The 14,992-nt window shown below is 41.9% G+C and overlaps 1 protein-coding gene across 1 annotated transcript in view; it reads right to left on the bottom strand.

Annotated features, from left to right (window-relative positions):
- The window catches only part of LOC126267194 (aquaporin-9-like), a 216,055-nt gene that overhangs the window by 39,379 nt on the left and 161,684 nt on the right, over positions 1-14,992 (bottom strand). Inside the window, exon 4 of the mRNA XM_049972162.1 lies at positions 14,616-14,734. Within this exon, the coding sequence (XP_049828119.1) occupies positions 14,616-14,734 (119 nt within the window). The remainder of the gene's footprint in view (positions 1-14,615; positions 14,735-14,992) is intronic.

Raw genomic sequence — 14,992 nt, forward strand, 5'->3', positions numbered from 1 at the left:
AACAAGTCCTGCATGATTGAAATTGGGAGTGGGGCTAAAGGTGAGGCCTTTGGAAAGGACTGATATGTCTGTGGAACTAAGGCTTCTGGAGGAAAGGATCATGACTGTGTTGCAGGTCTGTTTAGGTTCTGGGTTCTGTGTGGTGGTGGGAGGGAATTTTGGAGGGTGGGGTAAGTGTAGTAGATCTGTAAGACAGGGTTTTTCAGCTATGAGGGGATGTGGGGGAGGTATGGAGGTTGTTCTAAAGGTGGTGGACATTGGTACTCCAAGGAGGGAGTAGGAAGCGAGAAGGATGGAGAGCTTTTTGAGGTGGGGTTGTGCATGTTCCTCAAGTTCCTGCAGGGCAAGAGTTTCAATGTGTGTTATGGGTTCCAGGAATTTGGAATTACATAGGAGCAGAATTTTGGAGATGGGGAGAAGTTACTGCAAGGAGGATTAGGCTTGATTGATATGGTTTTGCAGGACTATGTTGGTGAGGGCTAAGGATTGGTGGAATCTGAACAGATGGAGGTCACTGTGGAAGGAGGGGTGGCAACCAGAGACGTGTAATTTAATGGTAAGCCCATTAGGGGGGATTTCATGAGCCAAGAAAAAATGCAGGAACAGTATGTGGGACTGGGATCTGGCTAGGAAGAAGGAGATTTTTCTGTACTGACACAGATGGAAGGAGCAACGATCCATGGTGGTGCAAAAAATGTGAAAAATTGTGTAAAAAGTGGAATTACGTCCAAAAAATTACACAAAATACACCCAAATACGAGTGAAAAATCACAAAAAGGTCAAAATGGATACAAAAGGGGAAAAAATGAGATGAAATCTAAAGAAGACGACAATATTTAAAGGCGAAGTCTCACTAAAATTGGCAAGTAGTCACAAGGATCAAAATAGAGAATAACTAAAAATTAATAAATATATGTATATTACTGTGATTAGCAGGTCTCCCACCACCTCCCAAAGTCCAGCACTGCCCCAAAACTAAATTGCGGTCTCCTTGTTCTGAGTCATGTGGAAGAACTGAAATCGAGATTTTGAAGGTTCTGTGAGAAGCTAGGCTGTGACTTCCTGGTGTTGAGCCCTATATGGGTCAGATTTGCTCTACACATCAGATGCTTGTAAGATAATGTAAGATAAAAGGATATAGGCCAAACAGACTTAAGTTGCAGGCCTGTAGTTTGTGATACATTGTTACTGATGAATTGTGCAATACATTTGGATCGTTACAAAATGACCACTCACTTCAATTTGAGGGTAATCTTTTCAGTTGTGATTTTTTCAGTGTACATAACCACAATATTTCATTGTTAAATTCCATCATTAAATTATCAAATTTTTCACTAAATAAACAACAACAGGAAGAAAAACGTTATAACTGTGTTGATTAGCATTGGTTTTCCTTTTATATTTTCTATTATGTACAGTCTGAAGAGCTGGAAATTAACAAAACTCTATTTGAAAGTTAAAAATGGTAATTTATTGTGCATTAGATACACGTAAAGAGGAGTTCTTGACAAGAAAATGTAAACAAACTATGTCTTTCACAGACATGCCATTTTAACTGAAAATATACTCTAAGAAAATAAAACTATGTTTTTGCTACATTTAATTTGCCACTCTAAAATATATTTATATTCATAATAAATTCTTATTGTTTAGAAAATAGTTTGTAATTCCAGAAAACTGTTTTTCTGGGACATTCTCATGTCAAAACCATAGATATGTCCAAATGAATATCAGTTTTTTAGAAGATCTCAAACACACAACATGTTTGTTAGTTGTTTCAAATATTGTACTGTCTTCCTAAGCTCTTTTGCTGTGTTATGTTTTGATCAGGAAAAAGTATTTTGTCCAATATTATTTTGTGAATAATGAGGATTATATGAAGTGTTTATACACTGTAAGAAGAAAAAAATGAAAGAGAGAAATAAAAAGAAGAGAGAGAGAGAGAGAGAGAGAGAGAGAGAGAGAGAGAGAGAGAGAGAAGAAATAAACCACACCTGATAGAGCACAAAGGACTTACTTGAATGGGATGGAAATCAATAGATGTAATTTGCATGTACAGACAAACAAATGATTACAATTTCAGAAAATCTTGGTGATTTATTCAAGAGAAATAGCTACAGAAAGTGAACAGGCCATTAAAGCATTGGTCCATCTGTGGCCCTTATAAAAGCAGTTACTGATTGTTTGGCATTCATTGATAGATTTGTTGGATGTCCTCCTTAAGAATATCATGCCACATTCTGTCCAACTGGTGCATTAGATTGTCAAACTCCCAAGCTGGTTGGAGAGCCCTGCTCAAAGTGTTCCAAACTTTCTCAGTTGGGGAGAAGCCCAGTGACCTTGCTGGGCAAGCAGGGTTTGGTAAGAATGAAGACAAGCATTAGAAACTGTCACTGTATGCAGGCGGGCATTATTGCTGAAAAGTAAGTCAAGGATGGCTTGCCATGAAAGGCAACAAAACTGAGCATAGAATATCACTGACATACTACTGTGTTGTGAGGATGCCATGGATGATAGATACATGGAGCCTGCTATATAAAGAAATGGCACCCCAGACCATCACTTATGGTTGTTGGGCCATATGGTGGGTGGCATCTCCAACATGTCTTCACTGGTCACTTGGGCACAGTTTGAAATGTGACTCATCTCTGAAGACGTGTCTGGAGATGCCCTGGACAGCAATGGGATACCAACCTGACTGTCAGCCACCATATGGCCTAACAGCCAGAGTCTGGGGTGCCATTTATTTCCATAGCAGGTCCCTTTTGGTTGTGATCTGCAGCACCCTTACAGCACAGTGCTTCGTTGACGATACTGAATGCACCATTTTGTTTTCCTAATTGGACAGCCATCCTGGGCTTACATTTCAGCAAGACAATGCCCACCTAAATACAGCAAGAGTTTCTACTGCTGGTCTTCATGCTTGTCAAACCCTACTTTGGCCAGCAAGGTCACTGGATCTCTCCCCAATAGAGAATGTCTGGAGCTTTATGGGCAGGGTTCTGCAACCAACTTGGGAGTCTGACAGTTTAATGCACGTATTGGATAGAAACAATTTAATGCACTTTTTGGACAGAATTTGACATGACCGTTCTTCAGGAGGACATCATAGAACTCTGTGGATCAGTGTCAAGATAAATAACTACTTTCATGAAACTTCCTGGCAGATTAAAACTGTGTGCTGGACCGAGACTTGAATTCAGGACCCTTGCCTTTCACGGGCAAGTGCTCTACCATCTGAGCTATCCAAGCTCCTCACAGCTTTACTTCTGTCAGTACCTTGTCTCCTACCTTCCAAACTTTACAGAAGCTCTCCTGCAAACCTTGCAGAACTAGCACTTCTGAAAGAAAGGATTGTGGAGACATGGCTTAGCTACAGCCTGGGGGATTTTCCAGAATGAGATTTTCACTCTGCAGTGGAGTGTGTGCTGATACAAAACTTCCTGGCAGATTAAAACTGTGTGCCGGACCGAGACTAAAACTTGAGACCTTTGCCTTTCACGGGCAAGTGTTCTACCACTCCGTTGCAGAGTGAAAATCTCATTCTAACTACTTTCATATTGACTAGAGGTGGACCAGCACATTATTGACTTGCTCAATATGTGAAACTCTTTATCTTGAATAAATTATCCAATTTTTCTGATTTTGTAATCACTTATTTGTTTGTATATGTACATCACATCTTGATTTCCATTCCATTTGGATAATTCTGTTGTGGTGCACTGTTCGTTTTTGAGTGTATTTGTTGACTCTTCTGAGAATGAATATTTTCAGAACTTTAACAGTAAACCACTACCTGATGCAGAGTGCCTCTCATGCAGCATTTTCCACTGGAGTTGGTTGATCATTTATGTGAGTGACTCTTCTGTGCTTACTAAATGAAACTGTAATGAAACTCACTGCTCTTATTTGTATCTTCTCTACTGCCTCTATCAGTCGTATCTGACATGGATGCTATACTGACAAGCAATGTACAAGTACTTGTTGGACAAGTGTTTTGTAAGTTGCTTCATTTGCTGATGGACTACACTTCTTGATGATTCTTTCAACAAACCACAATCTGGCATCTATCTTACTCACAATTAATTTTAAGTGGTTCTTCCATTTCAAATCACTCTGTATGCATTATCCTAGATATTTTACATATTTCCATTACTGCTTCCAGTGATTATTCTGCAACTGTGTGATCAGAGAACAAAGGGTCTTTCTGTCTATGAATCTGCAAAACATTACATTTGTTTATGTTCAGGTCAACTGCCAGTCCTTGCACCAAGTGTCAATCCTCTACTGGTCTTCCTGTATTTTGGTTCAATTTTCCCACATCACATCTTCTCTGTATACAGTGGCCTCATCCACGAAAAGCCTCATGGAACCTCCAACATTACTTACTAGGTCATTAATATACACTCCTGGAAATGGAAAAAAGAACACATTGACTCCGGTGTGTAAGACTCACCATACTTGCTCCGGACACTGCGAGAGGGCTGTACAAGCAATGATCACACGCACGGCACAGCGGACACACCAGGAACCGCGATGTTGGCCGTCGAATGGCGCTAGCTGCGCAGCATTTGTGCACCGCCGCCGTCAGTGTCAGCCAGTTTGCCGTGGCATATGGAGCTCCATCGCAGTCTTTACCACTGGTAGCATGCCGCGACAGCATGGACGTGAACCGTATGTGCAGTTGACGGACTTTGAGCGAGGGCGTATAGTGGGCATGCGGGAGGTCGGGTGGACGTACCGCCGAATTGCTCAACACGTGGGGCGTGAGGTCTCCACAGTACATCGATGTTGTCGCCAGTGGTCCGCAGAAGGTGCACGTGCCCGTCGACCTGTGACCGGACCGCAGCAACGCACGGATGCATGCCAAGACCGTAGGATCCTACGCAGTGCCGTAGGGGACCGCACTGCCACTTCCCAGCAAATTAAGGACACTGTTGCTCCTGGGGTATCGGCGAGGACCATTCGCAACTGTCTCCATGAAGCTGGGCTACGGTCCCGCACACCGTTAGGCCGTCTTCCGCTCACGCCCCAATATCGTGCAGCCCGCCTCCAGTGGTGTCGCGATAGGCGTGAATGGAGGGACGAATGGAGATATGTCGTCTTCAGCGATGAGAGTCGCTTCTGCCTTGGTGCCAATGATGGTCGTATGTGTGTTTGGCGCCGTGCAGGTGAGCGCCACAATCAGGACTGCATACAACCGAGGCACATAGGGCCAACACCCGGCATCATGGTGTGGGGAGCGATCTCCTACACTGGCCGTACACCTCTGGTGATCGTCGAGGGGACACTGAGTAGTGCACGGTACATCCAAACCGTCATCAAACCCATCGTTCTACCATTCCTAGACCGGCAAGGGAACTTGCTGTTCCAACAGGACAATGCACATCCGCATGTCTCCCGTGCCACCCAACGTGCTCTAGAAGGTGTAAGTCAACTACCCTGGCCAGCAAGATCTCCGAATCTGTCCCCCATTGAGCATGTTTGGGACTGGATGAAGCGTCGTCTCACGCGGTCTGCACGTCCACCACGAACGCTGGTCCAACTGAGGTGCCAGGTGGAAATGGCATGGCAAGCCGTTCCACAGGACTACATCCAGCATCTCTATGATCGTCTCCATGGCAGAATAGCAGCCTGAATTGCTGTGAAAGGTTGATATACACTGTACTAGTGCCGACATTGTGCATGCTCTGTTGCCTGTGTCTATGTGCCTGTGGTTCTGCCAGTGTGATCATGTGATGTATCTGACCCCAGGAATGTGTCAATAAAGTTTCCCCTTCCTGTTACAATGAATTCACGGTGTTCTTATTTCAATTTCCAGGAGTGTATATTATAGAAAGTAATTGTCCTACAACACTCTCCTGGGGCATGCCCGAACTAACTTTCATGTCTGCGACAGGTAGAACACATCTTGCAGTTGACCACTGATGTGAGGCACGCTAGTGGGAAACAAAACATAGTGGCAGACTTCTACTCATGGTGTTCTGGTAAGGTGCATGCTGTTCCATGGAAACAAGTTGATGAGCAACAACAGACAGACAGTAACCTGCAACAATTCACTGAGCAGCAAAATTCTACACTCAACCTAATACTTGTTCTCGCAACTGAACTACAAGTAATGTTGTGGTGCAACATAGCCCACATACATGGCACCCATACATACTACAAGAGTTTCAACATCAGACATTCAAGGTCTTCCATAAAATGACACATCCTGGCATCCAGGTGACAGTCAAGCTGGTCACCAAGGAGGTTATTTAGCCGGGCATCAAGAAGGATTGCCGTCAGTTAGTGTAATCCTGTGAGAGCTCTCAGTGGAGCAAGTTTGGCAGGCATCTCTCAGCACTGTTAGACTGTTAGGTATCATCAACACATGAATAGTACATTTTTTGCATGTGCATGTGGATCAGGCAGGACTGCTTTCAAGCTCCAGCCAATCCAACCACTTACTGACCATCACAGAAAGATTCATGTGCCAGGCAGAGACCTTTCCTATCACATCTATGGGAGCAGGAACTGTGCCAGAGGCCTGATCATGAAATGGGTCATGAGATTTTAGATTCCCTGAAGTATAATAACTTATTGTGGGAGGAAATTTCAGTCTCAGTTTTTCCACTAACTCCTATGTTAATGTGTCTGCAATTGTGCCAGGACCACCAGCTATCATCCCACAAGCAACACAGAATCTTAAAATGGGCTCCGAAGCAAATTCCATTGGACTGAATCACTGCTGTTAGATGTGATTGGGTTAATAACAGGGGTTAAAAATGGCCTGCACTGCTCCACTGCATAACTGTTGTATGGGGAACAATTACAACTTCCTGTCAAACTCCTTTCTGTTAACCACAATATCTTCCAATTGCAAAGGCCACAACAGAGATCAATCAGCAACTACAAAGAAGGATGCCACAAGCATGTACCATGGCACTGTAGAATCACAGAGACAATGAGGTCTTCGTACATAAGATACATTACAAGACAGAGCAAGTCACGCAGTGGTTAGCACATTGTACTTGCATTCAGGAGGATTACAGTTCAAACCTGTGCTCAGCCATCCTTATTTAGGTTTTCCATGATTTCCCTAAATCACTGCAAGCAAATTCTGGTATGATTCCTTTGAAAGCGCATGGCCAGTTTCCTTCTCTGATGACCTCACTGTTTGGTCCCCTCCCCCAAATTAACCAACCAACCAGACATTGCAAGTCTGTCTGAGATACAACAGCATATGGTCTTTCTTAAGGCTACTGTACACCGGACCCTACAATGTTCTCTAGATAGATGTACACACCTTCAAAATGGAACAGAATGGCAAAGATGAGGCAGTGTCAATTGAATGACACAAAATGGCACACATGGAGAGATCAAGAATGATCCAGTCACTTACAGTCAAGGCCCACCAGCATGAGAGTACACATCACCCTCCCTCTCATGAGACCTCAGCGTCAGGCAAAAAAGAAGAAGCATTTGATAAAAATTTTGACTGTTTCCCATGAATAGAAGTTATAGAAGTACCCTTTCCCACAACTGGTACTTTGACACCCAAAAATCTTGGTTTTTCAAGTGTAATTTGATAATAGATACAGATTTTTCAAAAACAGGAAAATAGTGTTTCTTGATGAATGTCTAAAGAATGTACAGTGAAAATTTGAGGTATTTGCTGTGGTTTGTCACTTAGATAATTGTAACTTTTTTTCAATTTTCTGAAAAAGTAGGGTAAATTTGAAAGCCTGCATCTCAGAAATGAATAATTATATTGAAAAAGGTTTTGACATTCCTGGAGAAGGTCATCTTAAGCACATATGCTAAAGATTTTAATGATCTGTCATGAACAGAAATTATAGAAGTGGGAATCCCTGCAATAGGTACGCAATAACAAGAACTGCCCATAAACAACAGGTGCTCTTATAAACTGGCTAAGGTTAACCCTAGATCACACCTAATGCAAAAGAACCAACTAATGTGCTCAATTTTCCTGGGCTGAAGGAAGTGTGCAATGCTTGAATTTTGATCCAGCACTGTAGGATAGCTACAGTATGCTCATTCTTCCAACAGGTATACAAATGTTTGATAAGGCAAGGTCTAGCCATAACACTCAATCTCTTATCTCTGACCCTCTCAAAAACAACATTTTCACATGGCTTTTTGCAACATGTTGGTATTGTGTACTGTTGTGAAGAGTCAGATTTGAACATTATGAATCACCTCAAAGAAAGCAATATTGACAACACAGTCAGTATGAATTCAGGAAACATCATTCTTACGAAACACAACTGGCTATTTATTCACAAGGAGAAATGAGTGCTTTAGACAGAGGATCTAAAATTGATTCCATATTTCCACATTTCCAGAAGACTTTGACACTGTTCCTCACAAGTAGCTTCTAATCAAATCGTGTGCCTATGGAGTATCATCACAACTGTGTGATTAGTATCATGATTTCCTATCAGAATAATCACATTTTATTCCAACTGATGGAAGTTCATCAAATAAGACAGAAGTGATATCTGGTGTTCACCAATGAAGTATTATACATCCTGTGGTATTGAAAGTTACGATGCCACAACGTAGTTCTGCTCTGCTTGGTTGGCACTCCAAGAGACACCGATGACAGCACCATCTAGCTGGTGCTGTCGAGGTCTACAAGCTCTGTGACTGCTTCAGCCCATTTCATGAGGTGCAGCCAGCCAGGACACTTCGCTTCAACTTTGCACGACCTTATAAGTTATGTAATATGTTTGCATATGTTTATTCACTAGTAAAGGTGCTTAAACTGTATTTGCAGTACCGAGAGATTAGTACCTTTTCCTGTTCCTGTTCCTTACCCATGCCCCGCCTCCCAGGCGGAATACAAATTTTGGCAACAAGGATGCCGCATTTCATCTCCTATCATTTCCTTTTTATTGCTTGGTACTGCTTTAGCTTTTTCATGATTTCCCAGGTGCTATAAAACTTTCATTTGTGTACACCATGGCTTCGCCACAGGAACAGGCTTCACTGTCTGATCGTATATGTTTTCAGGCTCAGCAAATGACGCAGCTGCTTCCTGCCGTAAATGGACTGATCACACTACAAACTGCAGCTACTTTGGTGCCTCTAATGCCACCACCTGTACTGACACCACCATTTCATGCCTTCAATCCTGATGTTGAACGCTGGCCAGAATACATCGCCCAGCTCGAGGCACACTTCACAGCTTACAACGTACCAGGTACAGAGCAGCTTGGTTGTCATTGCCAACGCAGGTGTTGTGTTGTACCGTGTGCTCGTGAAATTGTTTCCCACCACCCGCCCAGAAACTAAAACTTACGATGAAGTTATCAAAGCTCTGAACTCCCACTTCCGTGAAAGTGTAAATGTGGTAGCTGCATGTTCTTTTGTCTCTGGCATGGCCCTACTCAGTCCAATAAATCTTGGTTAGTGGACCTTCAGGGACTAACTTCTGATTGTGATTTTAATTGCTCATGTGGATGCTCATATGCGGATATAATGATTGGAGATGCTTTTGTGCAGAATGTGACGGATCACCACATCCGCGAACAAATCCTCAGATTTAAAAACCCGTCTTTGCAAGAAGTTGTGGACTTTCTAGATAGACAAGATACATTAGACATGGCTACTTCTGCATTCAGTGTGACCCCAGGTGTGTGTACTGTTAGCACGGCACAACATATGCCCTTCCGCCAGGCCCCAGCCACGCCACACCTCTCGCTCCCATGTAAACATGGTTCAAACCAGGCACCCACTAAGAAACTGAAATCATGTCTGAACTGCTTTCGTGCCCACCCACAGGACAGTTGTCCATCCCATCAAGCACAGTGTTATTTTTGTAGTAAGAAAGGACATGTGCAAGCTGTGTGTAGTAAGAGAAACTCTGATTCACAACATGTTTCCTGTTTGCAAGACTTGCATGGGAGTCACAGCAACGGCAACTGCCATAATCAGGTTTCACATCAGCATATGGACGTTAATGCCATTTATTGAGAGCCTTCTGCTTCACGTGCATCAACAGCTTGTCATGTGAATCAAGTTTTGCCAGACACTTCCTCTCCCATTCTGTGTGATGTGAGGAAACTTTTTGTTACTTTGCATATTTGTGGATGTTTTGTTCGCATGCAGCTGGACACTGGTGCGTCAGTTTCTTTACTGAACAAATCTACATATGACTTGCTTGGTTCACCCCCACTTCATCGTTTGCATTCCACGCTGACTGCATTTACTGGACAGGGGATATCAATGCTTGGCGTGTGTAGTTTGCAGGCCATGTATGGTGCAATGACACTTACGATGTCTTTCCATGTGCTCCGCTCTTGTGATGCTATGAAAATTTTTGGCATGGATGCATTTGAACTCTTTGGCCTTGCAATTCAGGACAATGTACTTTGCATCCATGCTAGTGACCATGCAGACAGTGTTGCCACACTATTCGATGATTTTGCTGAACTCTTGTCTTTTTTGTGCCACAAACTTTGCAGCGAATGTTGTAGTTAAAGACAATGCCACGCCTATCTTCCGGCGTGTGCGACCAATACCTTACACACTGTGAGATGCCATTGCCGCTGAACAAGGCAGTGATGTCACTGAACCTGTTTCTGCTTCATCATGGGCTTCGCCTATAGTCTGTGTGAAAAATACAAATGGTCGTCTCCATATTTGTGCTGACTGTAAGTCTACAGTAAATTTTGTTTCGGCCTATGGCCCAGCATGGCAAAGCTGATTCTCTGTTGCATCTGCCTATCGGTCCTGACAAAGTGTTTGATTCTTATGAACTGTCATGCATGTTTATTGATTTGTAAGATAAGGAACTAGCTGATAGTTTTCCAGTGGATTTTTGTTGCATTGCTTCTGCGACAGCTGCCGATGCTTCTTTGCACATTCTTTTGCAGTATGTTCGTACTCAATGGCCTCCATTTGCTTCGCAGATTCACTTGTTCGATGTTACTTTGCACATCATCACAACCTGTCTGTACACCATGGTGTTATCTTGTTACAAACTGACAATGACCAGTCTCGTGTGGTTGTCCTCATTCGTTGCAGTCGGAAATCCTCTGTTTACTGCATGCTGGTCATTGGGGTATAGTGCAGATGAAGCAATTAGCATGTTGTCACTGCACTTGAGTCGGCATTGATAGACAAATTGAGATTTTGCTTGGAAACTGTCAATCTTGTGCAGAGCATCAATCTGCTCCCTGCCAGCGCTTCTTTGTGTGACTGACTCCTACTTCACCTTGACAGTGCATTCATATTGATTTTGCGGGTCCTTTCTGGGCCACCCTTTTGTTGATAGTTATTGATGTGTACAGCAACTTCCCTTTTGTTTTCCCTATGTCTTCCACTACCTCTGCCAGCACTATTCGAGCTTTGACGTCCCTCCTGAAGTTCTTGTCTCCGACAATGGCCCCCAATTCGTGTCCTCAGAGTTTGAAGCGTTCTGTGCTGCTAATGGAATTCGCCATCTGACCTCAGCCCCGTTCCACCCCCAGTCGAACAGCAAGGCTGAATGTTTTGTGCGCACGTTTAAGTCACAGATGAGCAACCACATTCCTCCTCGGTGCCAAAACCAATGGACGCTGAGGCTGCCGTCACGCCGCCACCACCGCCACCCCTGTCGTCGTAGCCCATGGAAGTCGTTGCTCCGCCACCTCCTCCTCCGAACGTACCCTGTAGCAGTGCGCGACCTGGGCAGGTTTCCCACAGGGTGTTTTCCTCGCCCTCTCGCGTGCAATTTGGAGTTACGAGTGGACAGCATGCCCCGGCAGTTCTGCTGTCTGCCCCCTCAGCTGCGCCACCCCTGGGTCCTTCCACCCGCTGCTGGAAACCATACTCAGGTTTTCACAACTTTCATATGTTTCTTAGGAGTGACTTTGACATTTTAATAAGTTTTGACATGGTCCGTTCCTTCACTCATATTCCTATTATATTCATTATGGTAAACTGAGATTAAATTTGGTGTTGAATGAACCAACCTGATTTGACATATGTTTGCTCTAACTTACTTTTTGAGATCCATACATAAATCAGGAAAAAATGAATCTTTATAGGAACACTTTTTGTTCATCTGTCTGTCTGTTTTTCCGTCTGTTAATACATCTTCTTCTCATGAATGGGTGGGTATATGAAGCTGAAATTTATTCATATACTAATGTCTATAGTCTCCTGATGGTGTAAAATATTTAAGTTTCAAGTCAATATAATCAAAAGATACGACTAGTTATGTCACATACATTGATACTCACACATTTACTCATCAAAACTTATAGGGTATTTTCTGTTACCCAAAAACCATGAAAATTAACAAGAAGCATGGTTTCATAGTACAAGTGAACAATAAATTCAAAAATTAGTAAAGAGTAATTACACCAAATAAAAAATAGTTTTTGCTATTACAAAGTCACATTGCACTCATAATATGTCAAAAATCTCAGGAAATTTTGTAAGAATTTTGATATGGTTCTCAGTAATGGGTACAGTGATCCATGAGGAAGGTTTGTGCGCATAATTTATAAATATTTCAAGCTAAATGGCCAAGTTATGATGAAATGAAATCCCCTGCTGCTGTGAAAATGATATCTTTGCCATATAGCGGTGACAGGCATAAGGCCACCCAATTACCATACTGACAGTGTATGTCTGTGACACATACACCATGCATAATGTTTCAAAGCAAAGTAATACTAGTAATGATGCAGGACAGCATTTCCATAGTCTGAGATGAGGTTCCAGTATCTCATAACAATTTGATGTTTGCCTAACAACAGTAGTCTTATGGCCAGCTGTACTGCTTTCTTCTCTGAAGACTTCCATAAAAGTTTACCAGTAATCGCAAAAGTAACAAAAGCAGATGGAGTTGATATGTCTGCAATTGCCAGTTAGCATAGTATCTTAATATATCTCCAAAATTAATAAAATAAATGAAAAACTTACAATAGCAAATGTGAAATTACCCAAAAAAATTAAACTTAAAATTAAAAAACTCTTGAAAGTTTTGGAATTCTCATGATTTGATATGATAAGAGGTGTAAATCATCCAGTTTCTCGGTTCCTGGTAATGGTGGTCTACCTATATACATAATGAAGTTTGTATGTAACCTTCAGTGCACAAGTCCTATTTGCACCTATAGACATTTTTATTCAGTGACCAGTTCTACAACCAGACAGGTAACGCTGTGATGGGGAGACCTTCGTCACTGTTGCTAATCTTCTTCTTCTTTTTTTTGGTAAGATTTTGAGAAAGAGTTGGCAACATTAAAACCTGTCTGCTTTTTCTATGTGTAGATAACACTTCTGTAACTGAGTCTCATGGCAGTGAGATTTTGCAAAGCTATTTAGAACATCTAAATTCAATCCGACCAAACATTTGTTTCATTGGAAATATAGAAAAGGATGGCTGCCTGCCCTCCATTGATGTGTTGGTCAGGAGGAAGGATGATGGTATCCTAGGCCATTTCATTGATAGGAAGCCAGTTACTACTGATTTTGTATCTTCAGGCAGTCAGTTATAACCATCTGTCTTAGTGTGAAGATGTACTTCCTACCATAGTTCATAGGACACAAGTAATTTTAGACCCTGAAAGTGCCAGCTGAGTTAGCCAGCCTTCAGTTACCTTTTTTTTCAGAATGGGGATATGAGAGACAGAACAGACATACATAGCATTACCAAGTAACTTTGACTTTGGTGGGCAAGGAGAATGAGGCAGTGTCTGAGCCAAAAGCTTTTTTGCCTTTTGTAGGTAGTTTTTCTTTATCAGAATTGGTCATATTCTGAAGAAATATGGAGTGAAGTGAGTTTTTTGATCACTGTATACGATTAAAGCTCTTCTTCGGATCTGTAAGGGATGATTAATCTTGGTTTGTATTAGGTGGGTGTCTGCCCTATTCCCTGCAGTTCTGGCTTGCCATATGTTGGTCAGACCAATAGGACTTTGTAGGAGTATCATATGAAGTATACACATTTACAAAACCTATAAGAAACTGACATTTCAGAACACTGGTCATCCTATGCACCATAACAACACAGAGATTTTAGTGTGCAGTTCCAGTTACTGGGATGGCTTTGAGATTGCACTAGCATATGACCTTATGAATAGATACAGAAGATTTTTCCTAAATTCATCTTGGAACTCTACTTCCTCACCAGTTAGACAGCAGTGGGACAGAGCTAGAAATACTTGTTCATCTGCTGTTGGCCAATGTTTCACTATCAATAAAGTCTGTTGTTAGTCATCTTTGGTTGCATGGTGGCACTAGTTGTTTAATATGTGTGTTGTCTTTCTGTATACATGATCTTTTTGTTTCCACTGCTGTTGGCCAATGTTTCACAATCAATCAAGTCTGTCATTAGTCATCTTTGGTTGCATGGTGGCACTAGTTGTTTAATATGTGTGTTGTCTTTCTGTATACATGATCTTTTTGTTTCCACGTCAGTGCAGACCACCCACCAGGGGTTTAAAACACAATTCATAGCTTTCTCTCATAGTATTTGCGATTTGAAAATGATGGAATGTCCACCTGTTGAAATATTGGTGACTATCAAGACTATTGTCTTCCTCCATTGCTGTAAAGTATTTGAAAATCCTAATAACTTTCACTTAACTTCATGAATTTGTGATGGCACTCACCTCATTTATAAATGCTCCAACAAGTGATAAGTAAGGTGCTGGGTAAGTAGTAAAAATACCAGCAGTACCAAGGGGACCAGTGACCTGACGATCTCCATGATCAAAATTGTACAAAGCATCTGAAAAAAAAATGACTGTGTGACTATTGTAATTCAAAGTAAACAAAAACATTTGATTTTAATACAAAGTACACTAACAGAAACAATTATGAGGAACAGCCAATGTTTTGCCAGATTTAAATGCACATATGCATAATCAGGATACCTCACTAATTATTTTAGCCTGCAGAGCTACAAAACTACTCAAGAAAACAATTAAAGAGATATGTAATGAGTTAAAAAATAAAACAATAGAGTAATAGTATAATAATGACTTAT

Source organism: Schistocerca gregaria, chromosome 4, assembly GCF_023897955.1.
Source record: "Schistocerca gregaria isolate iqSchGreg1 chromosome 4, iqSchGreg1.2, whole genome shotgun sequence".
NCBI classification, from domain to species: Eukaryota; Metazoa; Arthropoda; class Insecta; order Orthoptera; family Acrididae; genus Schistocerca; species Schistocerca gregaria.